The 25,026-nt window shown below is 44.2% G+C and overlaps 1 protein-coding gene across 2 annotated transcripts in view; it reads right to left on the reverse strand.

Moving 5' to 3' along the window:
• The window catches only part of LOC123483290 (protein kinase C alpha type-like), a 201,436-nt gene that overhangs the window by 44,991 nt on the left and 131,419 nt on the right, over positions 1-25,026 (reverse strand). The window contains exons 1-4 of one of the 2 annotated variants that reach the window (XM_045212956.1): positions 14,449-14,615; positions 3,459-3,615; positions 3,212-3,346; positions 1,272-1,365 (exon numbers count right to left, since the gene is read on the reverse strand). In XM_045212956.1, coding sequence (XP_045068891.1) covers positions 1,272-1,365; positions 3,212-3,346; positions 3,459-3,615; positions 14,449-14,602 — 540 coding nt within the window. In that variant the 5' untranslated portion in view covers positions 14,603-14,615. Of the gene's footprint in view, positions 1-1,271; positions 1,366-3,211; positions 3,347-3,458; positions 3,616-14,448; positions 14,616-25,026 lie in introns of those variants that run through there. The other variant, XM_045212955.1, reaches the window with a different exon arrangement.

Genomic DNA, 25,026 nt, shown 5'->3' on the forward strand with positions numbered 1-25,026 from the left:
TCTATTGGACAAGGCTCAGTCAAAATGTAACAAAAGGCCATCGGCAGTATCTACCTGATGTACCCAAAGGGCAACACAAGAGTAACTGAAAGAAACGGAATAACAGTTCTAGAATGAAAATCTAATGCATAGGTGGTTTGAGTAAAAACTCAATATAATTTAAAATGACTAAACCCAAATCGAAACTATGTAGAAATGATAATGGACTTATATTAATTCAGTTTCTTGACTGTCCAGTTCGCTTATAATCACTGTGCACAGTCAATGGACCTACATAAATACAGTTTCTTGACTGTCCAGCTTGCTAATAAATCACTAGACAGTCAGGGAGCATCAAAAATTAAAAAAGACGATGGATAGAGGACAGTATTTTGCAAATTCTGATGGCAAGGAAATATAACCCATTTTCACTGCGGCCCTCCGGACCTCGTTAAAAACCGAATGCGGCCCCAGGGGCTAAATTAGTTTGACATCCCTGATCTATCCATATCATTCAATCAATTATGAAGCTTTTGGAATATAATTAAAATATAAACTAAAACTGATATTCTCACGATTCCTGCCTGCCCAAATCCATGTCTGTGCTGATGAACTGACTGCTTTACAGTGACACCAGTCTGAGTTTCCACTGATTCTAGAACAGCGGGGGTCAAAGATCAAATCCTACCATATTCTATAGGCCTGTATCTACAAAGCTGGATGTACTATTGTCTTGGAGGAGGAAGAGAAAAAGACCAACCCACCTGTGAGCCACCCAGAGTAATTAACAACGAGGCAGCCTCTCATTGGGCGCCGAAGACAGACGAGCAGCGCAACAGAGTTTTAATTAACAGCCCTGTTACCACGGAGAATCCCTGACCATTTTATGTCCAGTGCTTACGGTCTGGAGGGGGATGGTGGCCATTTTGAAATGCAAACATATTTGTCATGGAGAAGGGCCAAATTAAATTATGCCAGTTTAATGTGGTTGTGGAGTGGCTTTGGAAGAAGCCATCAGGACTCAATGACTTAATTTGATTAGTTCACTTAGCTGTAGTCACAAACATAACATGTAGATATCATAAACATAAAAAAAAACACACTTGTTCCTATATGACACACTAGAAGAAAACAGAAGTCACTCATACAAACTAAGAGGCATACAAAGAGACATATCACGACTGTCATAAACGTGTAATAAAAACACAGAATGTTCGATGAAAGAAGGAAGGGCTATAGTAACCAAAGACATTGGGATAATATGTTCTCTAGTCCCGTCTCTGAGGCCTCACCTCAAACTTCTGTCTGAGCTCCTCGTTCCCGTCATCCTCCTCTGAGATAGGCACGTTGTAGTACTCGCCCTCCTCTTGGTTCAACATCTTGTACCTGAGGGGAGAGAGAGCGAGAGAGCGAGAGAGAGAGAGAGAGAGAGAGAGAGAGTATTTCAATTATGATTGTTTACAAAAACAACATTATAGATGTGAATCCAAGCACATGGGCTTTCTGAGACCCAGCTTGCTATTTATAGTCCAGTAGATAAGTGTTAAAAGTAACAGCATGCTTCTAAGAGTCAGCATAAAAACATCCCAACAGCCTATAAAACTGACAACCCCCAGACAGATGTTCTACCCGGAGACAAAAAGCTAGGTATGGAGCGGCCACTCATTTACGTCCCTGCATCCCTCTATCCCGCTATCTCGCTCTACCTCCTGATTCATACCCTCTTGGGCCAGACACATAGTTCATCACAACGCAATAGTCCCTTTGGCTCCAGTCCACTCGGACAGAATTATCCTTGTGTTGGCGGTGCTCATGAAACACATCACTATTTATGACCCACGGCTATTAAGGGCACTAAACTGTAGATATAAAGTTCACTGTTGCTGTTGTGATTAATGATTGGTTTGTACCAGACTGAGATATAAGGGACTACAGCGCCAAGAGGCTCTGTGATGATGACAAACAATGATATGAAATGCAGGTAAATTGAGAAGAAGGCACTTATATCCGAAAGATAATCTTGATTTATCACCGCTCTTTTCAAATAGAAATCCGATTACCCCCAAAAGAATATCAATTACAGCTGCGATTGCTTCAAAACGGGAAACCAGAATAAATTAAATGAAGTATATGTTTATTAGGATCCCTTCTTCACTATTAACTTAGCGACTGCTACTCTTCCTCCAGTCTACATAAAACAAAATACAAAAAAACGATACCCAAGTACAGTGCCCTCCGTAATTATTGGGACTGTGAATTTTTTATTGGGACTCCAAACGTTTGGATTTGAAATCAAACAATGACAATGAAGTTAAAGTGCAGACTGTCAGCTTTAATTTGAGGGTATTTTCATCCATATTGAGTGAACCATTTTTGAAATTACAGCACTTATTTTCTTGTACTTAGTGTCCCCATTTTAGGGGACCGAATGTATTGGGACAAATTCACTTATATGTGTATTAAAGTAGCAAAAAGTTAAGTATTTGACTACATCAAGCTTGTGACTCAACACATTTGTTGGATGCATTTTCTGTTTGTTTTGGTTGTGTTTCAGATTATTTTGTGCCCAATAGAAATGAATGGTAAATAATGTAGTGTCATTTTGGAGTCACTTTTATTGTAAATAAGAATAGAATATGTTTCTAAACACTTCTACATTAATGTGGATGCTACCATGATTACGGATAATCCTGAATGAATCGTGAATAATGATGAGTGAGAAAGTTGGACGCACAAATATCATACCCCTAAAAGATGCTAACCTCTCATTACAATAACAGGGGAGATTAGCATATTTTGGGGGGTATGATATGTTTAAGTGTTAATGCCCGAGAAGCCGGTGTTTGGAGGATATATTGGCACGGGTGTTGTATTGGCCGGCAAACCGTGCCAATATATCCTCCAAACACCGGCTTTGGGCTCCCAAGTGGCGCAGCCGTCTAAGGCACTGCATCTCAGCGCTAGAGGCGTCACTACAGACCCGGGTTCGATTCTTGGCTGCATCACAACCGGCCGTGATTGGGAGTCCCATAGGGCGGCGCACAATTGGCCCAGCGTCGTCCGGGTTTGGCCGGTGTAGGCCGTCATTGTAAATAAGAATTTGTTCTTAACTGACTTGCCTAGTTAAATAAAAAATTAAATAAACTGTATATTGTATATATATATATACACTGTATATTCCCTACCAGATAGAGGAACACCGCATTGGAATGTCATCTAATGTTGTACTTACCAGCCACACACAGGCGATTTGATCAGCTCTGACACGCCGAAGGACAGGGAGCCCATGAAGTCGTTCCTGGTGGTCCGGTCCCAGTCCCACACCTCCACAGACAGCCTGCGGTCCTTATCTGTAGGCTTCAGCTTGCTGGAATAACACACAGACATATGCACAGGGTTAATGATAATGACTACATTATCCATAATACACAAACATGAAAGGGGCCTAACACTGTGACCAGGGGTACACCTCAACTCACAAAGTGAAAGACTCGTTCCAGGTGGGGTTGAGGTTGGCACGGATGGTCTTGGTCTTCTTCTTGGTCTCATTCTTGGGGTCTGGGATGAGCTTGAGCTTGACGTAAGGGTCAGACGAGCCGTTGGGGTCCATGGGGATCAGATTTCGACCTTCGCCCACTGATGGAGAAACAATACAGGGGGAAAATATTGATTTCGAACTAATACATTGTGCAGTGGTACAGGTGACATCATTGCTTGTACAGTGGTTTACTTTGAGAGGAGTTAGTGTGGTCTTTATAAAGTTACCTTGTAACAGCATGATGGATTTAATAATGGGCATGGAAATGCAACAATCAGGGGACATTTTATAAAAATAACCCATATGCAGACAGCATAGAAACCTGCTAGAGACAGTTATACAGTATGTGTACTGTTGCTACTATTTCAGTAGTACCAGCATCCCTGTGGTCCTGTGTTTAGCCATGTTCAGTAAACAGCTCCCAGACACCAGGGACGTTAGCGCCCCATTAGCATTCTGGCTCCCAGAGCCATGGAACACAGCCAACCACTGCACATTATGCAGGGCATCGCCACAGAGAGCGACTAACTGAACGCCTGCCTGGCCAGGCAAGCCCTTAGGCCCAGGAGACAGTTTCTCATGTGGTCCTGTCAATCAAATGCTGGCACTGACATACTGGCGCGGTGGTGATAATAATGCTAGATTGACCTTTGACCCAGAAAAAGAGCAGATAAGCTACTAGAGTAAAACTGCATAATGGATGCTATTTTGGCACCCTGTGTTGATAGGGTAGAGTAGTAATAGAGTAGAGTCTTTATTATCCCGAGGGGCAAATCATTTTGCAGCACATAGTAAAAACACAATGAACACATGACAATAAATACACACAAAAACTATATATACAGCAATATGTACACAGGAAGTAGACCTCTAAACCAGGCATGAATAGAGTCAGTCCATACCTAATAACACAGCACTACAGCTTATTGAGAAAGTTGATAGCAGCTGGCATGAAGGAGAGTTCTGGCCTTTACACTTAGAGAGCCTGTATCTTCGCTTTGAGGAAAGCAACAGAATTTCATCAAAAAGGGGATGCTGGGAGTCCCAATTGATCAATATTAAAGAAACTGTAAGCTATAGTAATTATATTAAGCTATAGTACTTATATTAAGCTATAGTAATTCTATTAAGCTATAGTAATTCTATTACCTAAATCAATTTTTAACTATAAGTAATTATATTTCCCTCACAACACCAAACGTATTGAAAATTAAACCTGTACTGTATCATATCGTATGAGCCATTGATAGTTCTATATACATAACAAAGAGGCTACATATCTGCCTCTGGGATTGTCATATGAGAGTGAATTAAGTTACGAGACAATTCGATAAGCCATGTGCAAATAAGCTTTTAACGTGCTTCTGTCTGTTCCTCCCCCTTGCACCTGTGCTGGAGGATTTTTGGGGTTAATCTCATTTGGATAGCGGGTGATGGAGTATGCTGTCAGAGGTGAGAGAGGGCTGGAGGGGGAGAATCCTTCATTGGGAGAGACAGGGGCTCTGTGCCCTACATAGTGCACTACTTTTGACCAGAACCATATAGGGAATAGGGTGCCATTTGGGACTCAAGGCAGCAGCTCCTCTTCCTGGGGTCCAAACAGGGTTAAAACAATTACATCACAGCAAAACACAACAGCCTACATCATAAATAAATCAATATATCATACCAGACATCATTACATCCCACGGCTGCCATCAAATGCCATTCCTGGCAGGACAATGCATATCAGAGGAGACGGATAACCACAAGCAGACAAACATATTCGCAACCAGGCTAACTCGCAACTAACCTGCTAATGGAACTAGGCTGGGATGGGGGAATAATGTATTGAAGAAAGCTAGGATGTGTCTCAAAATGGCACCTTATTCCCTATACAGTGCACTACTTTTGACCAGAGTCATATAGGCCCTGGTCAAAAGAAGTGCACTATATAGGGAATAGGGTTCCATTTGGGACAGACCCATTCTTGCCTACACTTGGCTAGGTAAGGAACCTGTTCCTCCAGGCCTCTCTGAAGCATGTGCGATGTCATTATAGCATAAGTCTTTGTCATGCAATTTTGACAGTAGGTAAAATATGTGAATATACTATCTTGATATCTGTTTCCAAAGTGTATAATGTCCTAGAAATGAATTCACACCTACAAACCTATGAGAATACATGTGTACTGCCCAGTTTTGTAAATACCAGTTAATTATTGCATCCAGTATACACATACTGTATGAACATACAATGTACAGACACAATCAATAGGCTTATGTTTATACTATAGTTTCATTGGTATAAATACAATACACAACATCTCCATATAGGTCCAAGGTAACATACTAAAATGTAGAGGTGACCAATGACCATAACCTTTACTACACACTATTTATTTAAGGACCCGACTTTAACTGTCACAATACAAAGGTTAGGTTTAGAATATTGTTCCAAATAAAGGTGTAGGCAAAGCACCAGTAGCCTATCCAAGTGACCTTGAATAATGGCCTTAAGTTTTGATAGCGTAGGGGAGGAGACAACAGCATCATATTACCTGGCTGGACTGTGGTGTGTGGACTATGTAAGTGTGCTTGTGTGTAGAACCAACTCCACCAAAAAGTTTTTTAACTGCTTATGTATAACCCATTGTCATGCATGCCCAGAAAATAATATTGTTAACTCAAATTCGAACAAACCCTTGTGTTCTCTTTAAAAACGTAACTCCATTCCCATTAGTAACCAGTAGGAGGAACCCTAGACCTTCTAATAGACTGTCTGCGCTGCTTGCATCTGACTCCATCCTAATAGTTGTACAACATGCTGCCTACCACCTGATGATCTTCACACAATACATGGAGATTTCTTTAATAGAATTATAGTTGGTCTTGTATAATCTACAGTATTTAATTTTAGCATATGTGCATAAAAAGCCTTATTTTAGTGGACTGACACATTGGTTGCGCATCACACGTCTCCGACAATTGTATCTCCTACAAGTGTACAAGAGTATCTCCTACAAGTGTACAAGAGTATCTCCTACAAGTGTACAAGAGTATCTCCTACAAGTGTACAAGAGTATCTCCTACAAGTGTGTGTGGGCGTGTCAGTCAGTGACTGAGTCCTCATTGACACGCTGGGACGTGAATGGGGGAAGAGGCCTCAACGCCACCGTTACCTTGGATACCAGAGTCTCGAGGACAGTCTCCTTATAAAAAGTGCCTTGGATTCAAAAGAACAGGCATTTGTTACGTGATTAATGCTGACCTTGTCTGAGTGGGTGCAGTATATTGAGTGATAGACGGAGATATAGCAGAAGGAGTGAGTCAGATAGAATTGTGTTGGTTAGAACTGTACTTCTCATTCTCCTTTCAGACTGTTTTTCTCTTTCAGTACATGGGTTTGTACTTTGTACCAAATCAAATCATATTTCGCATACACATATTTAGCAGATGTTATTGCGGGTGTAGCGAAATGCTTGTGTTCCTAGCTCCAACAGTGCGGTAATATCTAACAATTCACACAAATCTAAAAGTAAAATAATGGAATTAAGAAATATATAAATATTAGGAGCAACGTTAGAAATGATGATATCTAAATGTTTCTAAAACTTGCTTCTTTGCAGGAGTTTTCCAACTATTCTGCAGTTGTCCATACAGCACCTATCTTTCACTATTGGTTCTAAATCTAATGGAACTAATGCATAAACAGTAGATGATAAAGTCAAATGTAAAGAGGTCAGGGAGTGAGGCACCAATGTCAGAACGACTGGGATGGATAACGGGGGATCATTTGAGCTTTAGGATACAAAGTTGTTTTTCTGAAATCATTAGAAGGGTGGTGGGTCTGTTAGTCAGTCACCAAGTTCACAGGGGTGGGGGTCAAAGGGAGGGAGGGAAAGGGTGTGTGTGTGTGTGTGAGAGAGAGAGAGAGAAACAGAGATGGTTGTGTGTGTGTATACTCACAGACACAGAAACTGACTCACTTATTTATTCAAAATAAAGGTTAAATAAATAACAGTCTGTTTGCGTACGAGTCTGTAGCCTGTCAACTATGTGTCTGTCTATCCCTGTTCTCTCCTCTCCGCACAGGCCATACAAACGCTTCACACGGCGTGGCTGCTGACACTCTAATCTGGTGGTCCCTGTGCGCACAACCCACGTGGAGTTCCAGGTCTCCGGTAGCCTCGGGAACTGCCGTTCTGTGGCCAACAAGGCAGAGTTAATCTCAGTCTATGCCACACTCCAGTCCCTCGACTTCTTGGCGCTGATGGAAACATGGATTGCCACAGAAAACACTGCTACTCCTACTACTCTTTCCTCATCTGATCATGTGTTCTCGCATACCCCGAGAGCATCTGGTCAGCGCGGCGGTGGCACAGGAATCCTCATCTCTCCCAAGTAGACATTCTCTCTTTTCCCCCTGACCCATCTGTCTATCTCCTCATTCGAATTCCATGCTGTCACAGTCACTAGCCCATTCAAGCTTAACATCCTTGTCATTTATCGCCCTCCAGGTTCCCTTGGAGAGTTCATCATTGAGCTTGATGCCTTGATAAGTTCCTTTCCTGAGGATGGCTCACCCCTCACAGTTCTGGGTGACATTAACCTCCCTACGTCTGCCTTTGACTCATTTCTCTCTGCCTACTTCTTTCCACTCCTTTCCTCTTTTGACCTCACCCTCCCACCGTCCCCCCCTACTCACAAGGCAGGCAATACGCTTGACCTCATCTTTACTAGATGCTGTTCTTCTACTAATCTCACTGCAACTCCCCTCCAAGTCTCCGACCACTACTTTGTATCCTTTTTTCTCTCGCTCTCCTCCAACACTACTCACTCTGCCCCTACTCAGATGGTAATGTGCCGTCGCAACCTCCGCTCTCTCTCGCCTGCTACTCTCTCCTCTTCCATCCTATCATCTCTTCCCTCTGCTAAATCCTTCTCCCTCCAATCTCCTGATTCTGCCTCTTCAACCCTCTTCTCCTCCCTCTCTGAATCTTTTGACTCTCTATGTCCCCTATCCTCCCGGCCGGCTCGGTCCTCCCCTCCTGCGCCGTGGCTTGACGATTCATTCCGAGCGGAAATGGAGGAAAACTAGACTCCCTGCGGACCTGTCATCTTTCCACTCCCTCCTCTCTACATTCTCTTCCTCTGTTTCCGCTGCTAAAACCACTTTCTACCACTCTAAATTTCAAGCCTCTGCCTCTAACCCTAGGAAGCTCTTTGCCACCTTCTGCTCCCTGCTGAATCTTCCTCCTCCTCCCCCTCCCTCCTCCCTCTCTGTGGATGACTTCGTCAACCATTTTGAAAAGAAAGTTGACGACATCCGATCCTCATTTATTAAGTCAAATGACACTGCTGGACCTGCTCACACTGCCCTACCCTATGCTTTGACTTCTTTCTCCCCTCTCTCTCCAGATGAAATCTTGCGACTTGTGATGGCCGGCCGCCCAACAACCTGCCCGCTTGACCCTATCCCCTCCTCTCTTCTCCAGACCATTTCCGGAGACCTTCTCCCTTACCTCACCTCGCTCATCAACGCATCCTTGTCCGCTGGCTATGTCCCTTCCATCTTCAAGAAAGCGAGAGTTGCACCCCTCCTCAAAAAACCTACACTCGATCCCTCCGATGTCAACAACTACAGACCAGTATCCCTTCTTTCTTTTCTCTCCAAAACTCTTGAGCATGCCGTCTATAGCCAACTCTCCTGCTATCTCTCTCAGAATTACCTTCTTGATCCAAACCAGTCAGGTTTCAAGACTGGTCATTCAACTGAGACTGCACTTTTCTGTGTCACGGAGGCTCTCCGCACTGCTATAACTAACTCTCTCTCCTCTGCTCTCATCCTTCTAGACCTATCTGCTGCCTTTGATACTGTGAACCATCAGATCCTCCTCTCCACCCTCTCCGAGTTGGGCATCTCCGGCACGGCTCACTCTTGGATTGCGTCCTACCCGACAGGTCGCTCCTACCAGGTGGCGTGGCGAGAATCTGTCTCCGCACCCGTGCTCTCACCACTGGTGTCCCCCAGGGCTCAGTTCTAGGCCCTCTCCTATTCTCTCTATACACCAAGTCACTTGGCTCTGTCATATCCTCACATGGTCTCTCCTATCATTGCTACGCAGACGACACACAATTAATCATCTCCTTTCCCCCTTCTGATAACCAGGTGGCGAATCGCATCTCTGCATGTCTGGCAGATATATCAGTGTGGATGTCGGATCACCACCTCAAGCTGAACCTCGGCAAGACGGAGCTGCTTTTCCTCCCGGGGAAGGACTGCCCGCTCCATGATCTCGCCATCACGATTGACAACTCCGTTGTGTCCTCCTCCCAGAGTGCGAAGAACCTTGGCGTGACCCTGGACAACACCCTGTCGTTCTCCGCTAACATCAAAGCGGTGACCCGATCCTGTAGGTTCATGCTCTACATTTGCAGAGTACGACCCTACCTTACACAGGAAGTGGCACAGGTCCTAATCCAGGCACTTGTCATCTCCCGTCTGGATTACTGCAACTCGCTGTTGGCTGGGTTCCCTGCCTGTGCCATTAAACCCCTACAACTCATCCAGAACGCTGCAGCCCGTCTGGTGTTCAACCTTTCCAAGTTCTCTCATGTCACCCCGCTCCTCCGCACACTCCACTGGCTTTCAGTTGAAGCACACATCTGCTACAAGACCGTGGTGCTTGCCTACGGAGCTGTGAGGGGAACGGCACCTCCTTACCTTCAGGCTCTGATCAGTCCCTACACCCAAACGAGGGCAGTGCGTTCTTCCACCTCTGGCCTGCTGGTCCCCCTACCTCTGCGGAAGCACAGTTCCCGCTCAGCCCAGTCAAAACTGTTCGCTGCTCAGGCACCCCAATGGTGGAACAAGCTCCCTCACGACGCCATGACAGCGGAGTCACTGACGACCTTCCGGAGACACTTGAAACCCTACATTTTTAAGGAATACCTGGGATAGTATAAAAGTAATCCTTCTACCCCCCCATAAAACTAAAACAAAAAATGATATATATATATACACTGCTCAAAAAAATAATGGGAACACTTAAACAACACAATGTAACTCCAAGTCAATCACACTTCTGTGAAATCAAACTGTCCACTTAGGAAGCAACACTGACAATACATTTCACATGCTGTTGTGCAAATGGATTAGACAACAGGTGGAAATTATAGGCAATTAGCAAGACACCCCCAATAAAGGACTGGTTTTGCAGGTGGTGACCACAGACCACTTCTCAGTTCCTATGCTTCCTGGCTGATGTTTTGGGTCACTTTTGAATGCTGGCGGTGCTTTCACTCTAGTGGTAGCATGAGACGGAGTCTACAACCCACACAAGTGGCTCAGGTAGTGCAGCTCATCCAGGATGGCACATCAATGCGAGCTGTGGCAAGAAGGTTTGCTGTGTCTGTCAGCGTAGAGTCCAGAGCATGGAGGCGCTACCAGGAGACAGGCCAGTACATCAGGAGACGTGGAGGAGGCCGTAGGAGGGCAACAACCCAGCAGCAGGACTGCTACCTGCTACCTCCGCCTTTGTGCAAGGAAGAGCAGGAGGAGCACTGCCAGAGTCCTGCAAAATGACCTCCAGCAGGCCACAAATGTGCATGTGTCTGCTCAAACGGTCAGAAACAGACTCCATGAGGGTGGTATGAGGGCCCGACGTCCACAGGTGGGGGTTGTGCTTACAGCCCAACACCATGCAGGACGTTTGGCATTTGCCAGAGAACACCAAGATTGGCAAATTCGCCACTGGCGCCCTGTGCTCTTCACAGATGAAAGCAGGTTCACACTGAGCACATGTGACAGACGTGACAGAGTCTGGAGACGCCGTGGAGAACGTTCTGCTGCCTGCAACATCCTCCAGCATGACCGGTTTGGCGGTGGGTCAGTCATGGTGTGGGGTGGCATTTCTTTGGGGGGCCGCACAGCCCTCTATGTGCTCGCCAGAGGTAGCCTGACTGCCATTAGGTACCGAGATGAGATCCTCAGACCCCTTGTGAGACCATATGCTGGTGCGGTTGGCCCTGGGTTCCTCCTAATGCAAGACAATGCTAGACCTCATGTGGCTGGAGTGTGTCAGCAGTTCCTGCAAGAGGAAGGCATTGATGCTATGGACTGGCCCGCCCATTCCCCAGACCTGAATCCAATTGAGCACAGCTGGGACATCATGTCTCGCTCCATCCACCAACGCCACGTTGCACCACAGACTGTCCAGGAGTTGGCGGATGCTTTAGTCCAGGTCTGGGAGGAGATCCCTCAGGAGACCATCCACCACCTCATCAGGAGCATGCCCAGGCGTTGTAGGGAGGTCATACAGGCACGTGGAGGCCACACACACTACTGAGCCTCACACACACTACTGAGCCTTCTCTATAATAATAACATAATAACAAGCCATTTGAGGCTGAATTTAACCACCCTCCCCTCGCCATACCCACTCCTCCCATAAGTCCCCCTCCTTATCCTGTCCCACCACAATTCTGCAAGTCCCTTCCCATGGCAGTCCCCCTCCATAACTGTTCCCATGACAGTCCCTTAGGTATGGCCCCTATGGCATCGTACAGAGAGCCACAGAGAGCGAAGGTTGTGATACTAGGAGTGAAGGCTGGCTGGCTATGGGACTAGGGTGTGGGTTTAGCCACAATAACTATTCTGTGGCAGTTGGCTGCTTGCCCTCTTCTGGGTTTCTGTTGACATTTTAATACGCTCCCACTGTGTCTACACGTTCTGTATATTGGATAGGAGGGCTGTTTTATGACAGTGGAGTCAGTGGGAGCAGTAGTGTCGGGGTGGACGGCTGTGGTGCTAAGGTCAATATAGGGACTCTTCTGGTATAGGCTGGGACTGCTTGGGTTACACATTGCCTGTCTTAGGAGGTGTGATATAGTAGGTCAGATGGGTAATAAAGGTGCAGTGTGAGGTTCAGTTACCTCATTTGTGTCAGTAACTGTTGAGCATCACCACAACGGTCACAACCATCACCACAGTCAACATCGTCATCACCGCCAACACCGTCATCACCGGCATATAGAGAATTCCTAATTTGCCTGTAGGGTGTTTCTACGGACAAACCCCTTGATTTAATCATCCAACCAGGCTCCTTCTGAATCATATGAAGGCAATCAGGATTTTATTTCATTCGCAGGGTTTTATTTCATTCCTAGGCCTGGTAATTACAGCTGATGACTCACAGACCCCGCCGCTACGGTGGCCTGCTAGGGTCATTACCAACAACAGTGAAGTATTTAGTGGAGAGATTAGAATAAGGAAAAAACTGCGGGCCTCATGGAGGGAAAGACTGTTGGCACTAAGTAAATTGAATCCACATTGCAGACTATGTGGGAGTGGGAGGGGTAATGGGATGCAGGCAATGGGTGGATCCCAAATGGCACCCTATTCCCTATATAGTACACTACTTTTGATAGGGTGCCATTTGGGAAGCACTTTCTCTTTGTTAACTAGAAAAGAGAGCATTATGGATCCTGAGAGCAAGTGCTGTATAATACACAGCAAATCTGATTGATTGTAATGTGATTGACAGCTCACAAAGGCCATCGGCCAAGCTGAAAAGGATTTCTTCAGCTTTCGTGACAGCAAAGACAGACGACTATTGAATGCAGACAATGGTTTTCTGTATGCAGGTGAAAGCAAAGACTTGGATATAGCATTGGTAGCCAAGGGTGGTAGGCCAATATTCACCTTTGTAAAGTTCTATAGCATCTTACCAAAATGTGCTATTCACTAGACACAGACGTAGAGCTAATACTCCCCAACTGGCAACACGTCAATCTTCCTGCCTCTTGCCTAGTATTACCTCAGAGAAACTACCTAATGATGTCTGCCATGTAACATATTCTGATGCCATGTCAATCACGCCGTCTACAGAGTCTAGACAGACAGTGTACTTATGGCTCTATATCATGTTATGAATCAGAGATTCAAAGACCAGAGCGACAAAACACAGGAAAGCTGCCATTGTAAATGAAAAGAATGAGGCCACGAAAAGACAATTAGAATTTGAGGAGGCTGAGGCCCAGTTCGATTATAATTTGAGGGACTGAAAGAGAGAAAGAACAGAGGGATGAGGGATAACGACATCCAAAAGAGAGAGATGGAGGAAAAGGAGTGCAAAAAAGAGACAAAAAGCAAGAGATCGAGATGGATGGAGGGAGTGGGAAAGACAAAAAAGCCGGAGATTGAAACGTGTTTAACTAAAAAGAGGGAAGGAGAGACAGAAAGAGCCTGGGGATGAGGGGGTTGTTCTAGATTGAGGTTTTGCAGAGCCGAGCCATGAGTCAGACTAATTACACCTCTCATCCTCACACACACACTCTCCCATGACTAACAGGCCACAATTACACACCAATCAAATCAAATCAAATGTTTTTTGTCACATGCTTCGTAAACAACAGGTGTAGACTAACAGTGAAATTGTTACTTAAGGGACCTTCCCAACAATGCAGAGAGAAAAAAAGAGAAATAGTCTAAAAAATATATTTTTTAAATAATAACACAAGGAATAAACAGAAAAAGAATAACACAAAGAATATATACACAATGAGTAACGATAACATGGCTATATACACAGGGTACCAGTACCAAGCACAAAACCAAACATGCACACAGACATCTGTCTCTGGTCTGGTCTGGTCTGTCTGTATTCATGTTTTTATGGGTTTGATTGACTGAGTGTGTATTTATGAGCATTTGTCAGTCTCTGTGTGCATCATTCTGAGCCACCCAAACCTCCTTCCCCTCTCTTCAAACCTACCATGTCCAGAGTTACAAAACAGAAACAGAAACAATACCACCCTGTCTTACATAACACCGGACTCAATGAACAAAGGCTGAGGCCTGAGACAAAACAACGGAACAACAGAGCAACACACAGAGGGAGAGAATGGACTCTGTGTTTGAGGGAAGAAGAGAAGGAGGAAGGCACGTACCCTGAGGTTTGTCCTCAACCGGAACAAAACAAAGCTGGTTCTGTCCAGTTAGCTCCCTACGGCACCATTCCTGCAATAGCGATTTCACCCATCTGTGTTTTGCCTTTCCTGCAAGCATTTCACCCTCTCTGTTCTCTCCATCTCCCTCACTCATCCCGCTCTATTTGCCCCCTCTCTTTCTCATTCTCTGTTTCTCTCTCTGTCTCTTTCTGTCACTCTCTGTCTCTCTTTCTCCAGGCATCATGGAGAAGTCAAGTGGAGCCACCCTTCTTCCTGTGCCAGAGCAGTCACTTCCTGTCCTCTATGGGGAAATTCTGGTGACGAGTTTCGTCACTGACGCTATAGGTGGTCTTCCTGATGCAGGAAGGAGAGGTGTCATAGGCCAGCTGTCCTCCTGGCCCTTACCAATACTGGAGTGTGTGTGAGTGTGAGTGTGTGTGTGTGTGTGTGAGAGAATAAATGTATGATTATAGATCTTGAAGAGGCAGGGTAGAGTGCATGTTCTGAAGGCGCCTGGGTGATGACTCGGTTTGTTTTCCTTGTCGGTTTAAAAGGTAAACCACTAAGTTCCTCAGCTCAATACACAGAGCACTTAGACATGGTGTGATGTGAGAAGGAGAAGGAGGATGAGGAGGAGGAGAGGACCACCCTGTCTAAGGGGAGAATCCTAATTTCCACTTAAATTAGATTTCGATATCAATGCATGACTAAGTGAAAAGTTAGAATTCGCCCCTGAATATTCACCTCAGCGCTAGGAATCTTGTTGAGGTGACGAGCCATCCGTAAATGACGAGCCATGCGTAAACTGTGTATTCAAATGTTCGGAGGTCTGATAAACCAAATGAAACCAAATTGTACGGCTCTAAGATGTGGGAAGGCAGGGCTGAGTATAGGCTAGTTAAGTCTGTTATAAGTGTATGATATACACAAAGACGACGGACGGACAGACAGAAAGGCAGACAGACACACACACACAACACTCGTCATTATGATGCCTTTCCTAATGGCATTTTCTCATATCCCACAAACATGTCACTCCAAGCAGACCACATAAGTCATACAGTCCCAGCAGACTATAAAACATTGCTGTCAGTAAATAGCCACAAAATTCTAATCTATTTAGTCAGAATGGTCATACACTGAATAAAAATACAGTGGCTTGCGAAAGTATTGGGCTCCCGAGTGGCACAGCGGTCTAAGGCACTGCATCTCAGTGCTTGAGGCGTCACTACAGACCCCCTGGTTCGATTCTTGGCTGTATCACAACCGGCCGTGATTGGGAGTCCCATAGGGCGGCGCACAATTGGCCCAGCGTCGTCCGGGTTTGGCCGGTGTAGGCCGTCATTGTAAATAAGAATTTGTTCTTAACTGACTTGGCTAGTTAAATAAAGGTTGAATAAATAAATAAATAACCCCCCATGGCATTTTTCCTATTTTGTTGCCTTACAACCTGGAATTAAAATATATTTTTTGGGGGGTTTGTATCATTTGATTTACACAACATGCCTACCACTTTGAAGATGCAAAATATATATATATATATAAGACAAAAAAAACAGAAAACTTGAGCGTGCATAACTATTCACCCCCCCAAAGTCAATACTTTGTAGAGCCACCTTTTGCAGCAATTACAGCTGCAAGTCTCTTGGGGTATGTCTCTATAAGCTTGGCACATCTAGCCACTGGGATTTTTGCCCATTCTTCAAGGCAAAACTGCTCCAGCCCCTTCAAGTTGGATGGGTTCCGCTGGTGTACAGCAATCTTTAAGTCATACCACAGATTCTCAATTGGATTGAGACATTTAAATGTTTCCCCTTAAACCACTCGAGTGTTGCTTTAGCAGTATGCTTAGGGTCATTGTCCTGCTGGAAGGTGAACCTCCGTCCCAGTCTCAAATCTCTGGAAAACTGAAACATGTTTCCCTCAAGAATTTCCCTGTATTTAGCGCCATCCATCATTCCTTCAATTCTGATAAGTTTCCCAGTCCCTGCCGATGAAAAACATCCCCACAGCATGATGCTGCCACCACCATGCTTCACTGTGGGGATGGTGTTCTCGGGGTGATAAGAGGTGTTGGGTTTGCGCCAGACAAAGCGTTTTCCTTGATGGCCAAAAAGCTCAATTTTAGTATCATCTGACCAGAGTACCTTCTTCCATATGTTTGGGGAGTCTCCCACATGCCTTTTGGCGAACAACAAACGTGTTTGCTTATTTTTTTCTTTAAGCAATGGCTTTTTTCTGGCCACTCTTCCGTAAAGCCCAGCTCTGTGGAGTGTACGGCTTAAAGTGGTCCTATGGACAGATACTCCAATCTCTATCTTATCTTTGGTCTCTTTGTTGCCTCTCTGATTATTGCTGCCTTGCCTGGTCCATGAGGTTTGGTGGGCGGCACTCTCTTGGCAGGTTTGTTGTGGTGTCATATTCTTTCCTATTTTTTTATAACCCAACCTTGATCTGTACTTCTCCACAACTTTGTCCTGACCTGTTTGGAGAGCTCCTTGGTCTTCATGGTGTCGCTTGCTTGGTGGTGCCCCTTGCTTAGTGATGTTGCAGACTCTGGGGCCTTTCAGAACAGATGTATATGTACTGAGATCAAGTGACAGATCATGTGACACTTAGATTGCACACAGGTGGACTTTATTTAACTAATTATGTGACTTCTGAAGGTAATTGGTTGCACCAGATCTTATTTAGGGGCTTCATAGCAATGGGGGTGAATACATATGCGCACACCACTTTTCCATTATTTATTCTTTTGAATGTTTTGAAACAAGTTATTTTTTTATTTTCACTTCACCAATTTTGACTATTTTGTGTATGTCCATTACATTAAATCCAAATAAAAATCAATTTAAATTACAGGTTGTAATGCAACAAAATAGGAAAAACACCAAGGGGGATGAATACTTTTGCAAGGCAATGTATAAACGCAACATGCAACAATTTCAAAGATTTTACTGAGTCACAGTTCATAAGGAAATCAATCTATTGAAATAAATTCATTAGGCCCTAATCTATGGATTTCACATGACTGGGAGTATAGATATGCATATGTTGGTCACAGATACCTTAAAAATAAAGGTAGGGACGTGGATCAGAAAACCAGTCAGTATTTGGTGTGACCACCATTTGCCTAATGCAGCGTGACACATCTCCTTCACATAGAGTTGATCAGGCTGTTAATTGTGGCCTGTGGAATGTTGTCCCCCTCCTCTTCAATGGCTGTGTGAAGTTGCTGGATATTGGCGGGAACTGGAACACGCTGTCATACACGTCGATTCAGAGCATCCCAAACATGCTCAATGGGTGACATGTCTGGTGAGTATGCAGGCCATGGAAGAACTGGGACATTTTCAGCTTCCAGGAATTGTGTACAGATCCTTGCGACACGGGGCCGTGTATTATCATGCTGAAATATGAGGTAATGGCGGCGGATGAATTTCACGACAATGGGCCTCAGGATCTCGTCACGGTATCTCTGTGCATTCAAATTGCCATTGATAAAATGCAATTGTGTTCGTTGTCCGTAGTTTATGCCTGCCCATACCATAACCCCACCACCACGAGGCACTCTATTCACAACGTTGACATCAGCAAACCGCTCGCCACACGATGACATCTGCCCAGTATAGTTGAAACCGGGATTCATCCGTGAAGAGCACACTTCTCCAGCATGCCAGTGGCCAGTGAAGGTGAGCATTTGTCCACTTTCCTACTGAAGTCAGTTACGACGGCAAACTGCAGTCAGGTCAAGACCCTGGTGAGGACGATGAACACGCAGATGAGCTTCCCTGAGACAGTTTCTGACAGTTTGTGCAAAAACTATTCAGTTGTGCAAACCCACAGTTTCATCAGCTCTCCGGGTGGCTGGTCTCAGATGATCCCGCAGGTGAAGAAGCCGGATGTGGAGGTCCTGGGCTGGCGTGGTTACATGTGGTCTACGGTTGTGAGGCCGGTTGGAAGTACAGCCATTCAATTATCTGGCAACAGCTCCGGTGGACATTCCTGCAGTCAGCATGCCAATTGCACACTCCCTCAAAACTTGAGACATTTGTGGCATTGTGTTGTGTGACAAAACTGCACATTTTAGATTGGCTTTTTAGTGTCCCCAGCACAAGGTGCACCTGTGTAATGACCATGCTATTGAATCAGCTTCTTGATATGCCACACCTGTCAGGTGGATGGATTATCTTGGCAAAAGGAGAAATGCTCACTAACAGGGATGTAAACAAATTTGTGCACCAAATTTGAGAGAAATAAGCTTTTTGTGCGTATTTCAGCTCATGAAACATGGGACCAACACTTTACATGTTGTATTTATATTTTTGTTCAGTATAGTTTGTACTGCTCGCATTACTTTGACATCCCATCAGCAGTAAGTATATATTATATTATTATTATAAAGTTGTGTGAAAGCTGTCAGAGTGACTTGAAGGCTACTCAAAGTGGTGATTGGCAATGATCGAACTGATGTGTAAGACAAGGCCCTGTGTCTGACTGACAGGCTCATTTAGAAAAGGCGAAGCAACAAAAGAGCTGTGGAGTAATGTGAAGGATATCATGTTAGCCCAGGGAATGCTAAGGGAATGCAGCCGTATAGTAGGCCTTGTGCTGCTAAACAGCCAAGCCTGTGCTTTACAGGGAACCAATAAGCAGGGCAACGCAAACACACTGGCAAAGTTTGAGTGTGTCTGTCTGTCTGCATGCCTGGGCATTACATTCCTATCATAGAACGAGGAAGTTAACTTTAATGTGGAAAAGGTGGGAAATCCTTTTGGACCAGTTAGCTGCATTTGTACTTCATATTAATTGAAATAACTTATGTAAGTAAACATTTGATAGAAATGTCATAATTTACTAACGTGAAACTTTTTTATATATATATATATTTTTTTTTTTACATTTTTGCATAATGACATAATCATAACACTGCCAAATAATGATAATATTAGCTGTTATGAAATGACTACCCAGGTGTTGCTAACACAGAGACAACATAAACCTCTTCAAATCAAGAATCTACTTTCCCCAGCGAGGTCCAGCTTCATCACAGCTTTCCTGGCTCCATCATATCCCACTATAACACATTTCAGTATAAAGAGAGAGCTCCATATCCTGTTTGGCTGCCAGTGCATTTAGCATTCTGTCCACTTTAGATGGGCCCTAATCAGCGTTCCAATATGACCTGTCTATCTGTTGACGGGAAGAGCAGTTAGCGAGCTAGCACTAATTGTTTATGAGAAGAGCAGTTAGCGATTTAGCTACTGGAATGTGTGTGTGTGTTTGTGTTTGTTGGAGTGTTTGTGTGCCTCATAGGAGTTAAACAAAAGCAGAATGTTCCAAGGAGAAGCCAGCCAAAAGCCAAAAAAACCTTTGAAGCAGAACTGACTGAGTGAAAGTGACACTTAGATTAAGGGGGTGACACTTAGTTGAAGGCTGCTTGGGAGGCTACCGCCAGCCAAGGGATAAGGGATACATTGAGACACATATACTCAATTGGAATAGACATTGGTCTGTATTTGTTAGCAACATGGCTTGGCACTCTTTGCTCTCTTCTCCTTCCTCCGACAGTGTCATATGATGGGTGCCCACACAGAGTCCTTGATGTTCTAGGGCTGCACTGCCGAGTGGCGCAGTGGTCTAAGGCACTGCATCGCAGTGCTAGCTGTGCCACTAGAGATCCTGGTTCGAATCCAGGCTCTGTCGTAGCCGGCCGCGACCGGGAGACCCATGGGGCGGCGCACAATTGGCCCAGCGTCGTCCAGGGTAGGGGAGGGAATGGCCGGCAGGGGATGTAGCTCAGTTGGTAGAGCATGGCGTTTGCAACGCCAGGGTTGTGGGTTTGATAAAATAATGTATGTGCTAACTGTAAGTCGCTCTGGATAAGAGCGTCTGCTAAATGACTAAAATGTAAATGGTATCTCCTTAACGTTTTGTAGGCCCGGTGCCAATATTTTGAAAATGCATCCTTCCTTCCTCCTTTGATCCCTTTGCTATCACTGATTTGACTGGGTTGGTGTTAAGCTATACAGTGGAACCCTTACTCTCACCTATCCAAAATAGATTAGATTTATGATTGCATGAAGGGGTGGAGGAAAGAAGAATGCATTTCAACATTAGAACAGGGCTATAAAGTATAGTACAGTACATGGGTCATCCTATCTCCACTTCCTAGTGCTATTTTCTCTCTATAACTGGATTGGGAAAGTTTTAAATGGTCCACTTCCCTTCCTGTTCCTGATTCCTTCCTCCTCCCCTGCACTTAATTTCACACTAGCAATTATGCCGACGGAGGGAAGCCACCCTCGAATTATACACACATGTCTGGTCTGGTCTGGGCACTTGGCAGCCAGCCAGGCATATGATTAGGCCATGAAAAGTGACCTCACATATCGGAGGGAAACAAGTTTATCTGGACTGAGCTGAACTGAACTGCAATTTTCTATCTAACAAAACATTTGGGGATACATAATAGAGCTACTATGGTTCTAGAGTGAACTCTCAATAATGGAAGATTTAGGGCAAGTGCTGTATGACAAGTACATGACTTGGCATTATCAGTTCCCTGGAAAAGGAAATGTAATGTTAACAGTGTGTGTTTTACACTTTGGAATTAACTTAAGCCAAAGATCACTGCCCTATTTGATTGAATATTTCCGGCGTTGCTTCCATCTCGTGGATGATAAAATAATAACAGTGTGGTGAAAGAATGTGATGTGATTTGGTGACCCCAGCTTAACCAGTTAATGGACTGTGTGTACCTGTTTCCAATTTCCTACAGCCCTATGTGTGGTGTGGGTAGAGCTGTTGCAGTGACCGTATTACCGCCACACCGGCGGTCAACAGTAATGTCATGGTAATTAGACTTCTCCAAGCTCTGATGCTTCTGATGGTCATTAGAAGCCTACCCAACTTGCTAACGACCTGGTACTCAGCACTCTAATGTCCCTCTAATCACTCTGCCATCAATGCAAATGTAATCGAAAATCGAATCAAACACTTCATGAGAGCCCATGAGCTCATGTTGCGCAACATTTCTATAGGCTATGCAATTGTGCGTGAAAACAGTGATGGCCTCTACTAAAAAGAGGAGGATCCCATCAGCTTTCTATAGACTTAAACATTTTATTTCTCAACTTTCCTAATATTAAGCACATTCCTTATCTTCACAACAGGAGTATAGCCTACATGGCTGGCATGAAAATGAACCATGGAAAAAGCGTCCTTCATTCGCTATTTAAGTGCATAGATTACATGTATTTTTTCCGCTGGCCCTGTTTTGAGACAGGTGCATGACAATGGTCCATTCTAAGTCAAAACAAATTTCACACATATATTATTTAGTATATATGTAAAGACAAGATTAAATCAAGAATAGTCTGATGGGTGACAATATTAGCCTATCACTTTATATATTATATCTTATCACCTGTGAATGATGCCCTTTGTGACTTTTTCAAATCATAGTCGCACACCTCATGTAGCCTAGCCCATAGGACTATATGTTTTGATAAGGTTTGTATCACAGCTAAAATGGCCAAATAACTTCTTAAAATTAAGCACATTCATACGCTTTACAAGGGGTGTAGAGCCTAACTGACATACATAAGCAACGCGTGAATTTCAAGTTTGGGGGAGATCATTTTCACCATAAAAATGCACCTTTATAATAAAAGCATTACATGCACAATCACATTTGCGGTCACTTTTGATAATAGTGTTTTCCGCTAATGGAACATTCGCGCTTATAGCCTACTACCATGTGCGCATTGCTGCGCTTATAATGTGAAGAAATAGCCTAATAGTTTATCAACATTTTAAGCTAAAAGTTCTGATATGTTGCGTCAGCCACATTGCGTAAAAAAGGTTTTTTGATGCTAGTGGTTGTATTAATTTGGGATACATCAAATTAATACAACCACAACTGGGATATTGGAATATTTATATCTCGCAGAGAATAGAATATGTCGACTTTTGTACTATGGGGGATAGTAGATTGACATAGGCTAGTGCTTTTGCTGTTTGTTAGACCTACTCATCTTGTTGGCTGACGAAAAGTAAATGTGGACAGTTCTTCCAATATCTTCAATATGCACCTCGGAATTGGATAAGGACGTGCGCAGTTGCGTCCCCGATGTGTCTGTCTACACTTGTAGCCTGTGAGAAAGACCCGATCACGTGATGGAGAGCCATGTGAGCGCGCAGCACTCAGGGAGAAGGGCACAATGCAGCAATCCGGGCCAAGGGCACAACGGCCACTGGCCGCAAAAGGTATTGATTTTTTTAGGGTGCATTACGGCCACACAAAGAGGATGCCGCCGTGAAATTTGAGGTGTTATCAAGTAATTATCAAATTGTGAATGAGAGACTGAGTGTGTACTGCCTGTACAGCCTGCGCAAAAAACAAAGCAGAGCTCATGCCTTTCAAGCAACTTAAAACAAAAAAATCATTAGAGTCGCATCACGCAGCCTTACAATGTATTAATCAAAACATATAGCCCAACATTTGTAGAACAACTAAAGTTACATTAATAACTCTAAATGATGCATATAGGAGTACCTATTTCTTTGTTAACCGCTCAACACAGAATAGCCGCATGTGCACACTCCCTCAAATCGTTTGGAGAAAATATCCTTTCTATTTTATTCAGCTTTGTTCAATTGTATTATTCATCCTATAAAATAATGCCACAGAATTCTGAGCAAATCTTGTCTGCTAAATGAACTAGTGTAGCCCAAAGCCATTTGGCATAGCCAGATCAGGACCTAACATAAGGACAACTCAGAGTATGCTATTCTGTTCTTCTGAAATAGACTACATTTTCTTCATATCATGCTTCTTTAGACCTGTCTAAAATAAATAATGGATTTATTGTGAAGGTGTAGGCTATATTACATGGATTTATTAGACTTTTTTAAATGTAGATGTTCCAAAGGTCTGCATCAGTGGCTTGTAGGCTATGTGCAGAAGCCAGGAGATGCTAAATGTGTTTATGTTAATTAACGGTCAATTACAGTGAGGCCGACAGTTATTTGCTTGACAATCACCGGCTGACGGAATTTCGTGATCGCCACAGCCCTAGGTTTGGGGGCATCCATATTATTATTAGGGGAGGAAATTCTACATGTATGTAATTACACAAGCAGCAAATGAAATTGTAGTCATTGTACTGAATCCGAATGTGTACCAACACTGAAATGACACTGTAGGCTACACTACTACATACAGTGGGGAGAATAAGTATTTGATACACTGCCGATTTTGCAGGTTTTCCTACTTACAAATCATGTAGAGGTCTGTAATTTTGATCATAGGTACACTTCAACTGTGAGAGACGGAATCTAAAACAAAAATCCAGAAAATCACATTGTATGTACCAACACTGAAATGACACTGTAGGCTACACTACTACATACAGTGGGGAGAATAAGTATTTGATACACTGCCGATTTTGCAGGTTTTCCTACTTACAAATCATGTAGAGGTCTGTAATTTTGATCATAGGTACACTTCAACTGTGAGAGACGGAATCTAAAACAAAAATCCAGAAAATCACATTGTATGATTTTTAAGTAATTAATTTGCATTTTATTGCATGACATAAGTATTTGATACATCAGAAAAGCAGAACTTAATATTTGGTACAGAAACCTTTGTTTGCAATTACAGAGATCATATGTTTCCTGTAGGTCTTGACCAGGTTTGCACACACTGCAGCAGGGATTTTGGCCCACTCCTCCATACAGACCTTCTCCAGATCCTTCAGGTATCGGGGCTGTCGCTGGGCAATACGGACTTTCAGCTCCCTCCAAAGATGTTCAATTGGGTTCAGGTCTGGAGACTGGCAAGGCCACTCCAGGACCTTGAGATGCTTCTTACGGAGCCACTCCTTAGTTGCCCTGGCTGTGTGTTTCGGGTTGTTGTCATGCTGGAAGACCCAGCCACGACCCATCTTCAATGCTCTTACTGAGGGAAGGAGGTTGTTGGCCAAGATCTCACGATACATGGCCCCATCCATCCTCCCCTCAATACGGTGCAGGCGTCCTGTCCCCTTTGTAGAAAAGCATCCCCAAAGAATGATGTTTCCACCTCCATGCTTCACGGTTGCGATGGTGTTCTTGGGGTTGTACTCATCCTTTTTCTTCCTCCAAACACGGCGAGTGGAGTTTAGACTAAAAAGCTCTATTTATGTCTCATCAGACCACATGACCTTCTCCCATTCCTCCTCTGGATCATCCAGATGGTCATTGGCAAACTTCAGACGGGCCTGGACATGCGCTGGCTTGAGCAGGGGGACCTTGCGTGCGCTGCAGGATTTTAATCCATGACGGCGTAGTGTGTTACTAATGGTTTTCTTTGAGACTGTGGTCCCAGCTCTCTTCAGGTCATTGACCAGGTCCTGCCGTGTAGTTCTGGGCTGATCCCTCACCTTCCTCATGGAGCTCCAGACCGAGGGTGATTGACCGTCATCTTGAACTTCTTCCATTTTCTAATAATTGCGCCAACAGTTGTTGCCTTCTCACCAAGCTGCTTGCCTATTGTCCTGTAGCCCATCCCAGCCTTATGCAGGTCTACAA

Source organism: Coregonus clupeaformis, unplaced genomic scaffold (assembly GCF_020615455.1).
Source record: "Coregonus clupeaformis isolate EN_2021a unplaced genomic scaffold, ASM2061545v1 scaf0066, whole genome shotgun sequence".
NCBI classification, from domain to species: Eukaryota; Metazoa; Chordata; class Actinopteri; order Salmoniformes; family Salmonidae; genus Coregonus; species Coregonus clupeaformis.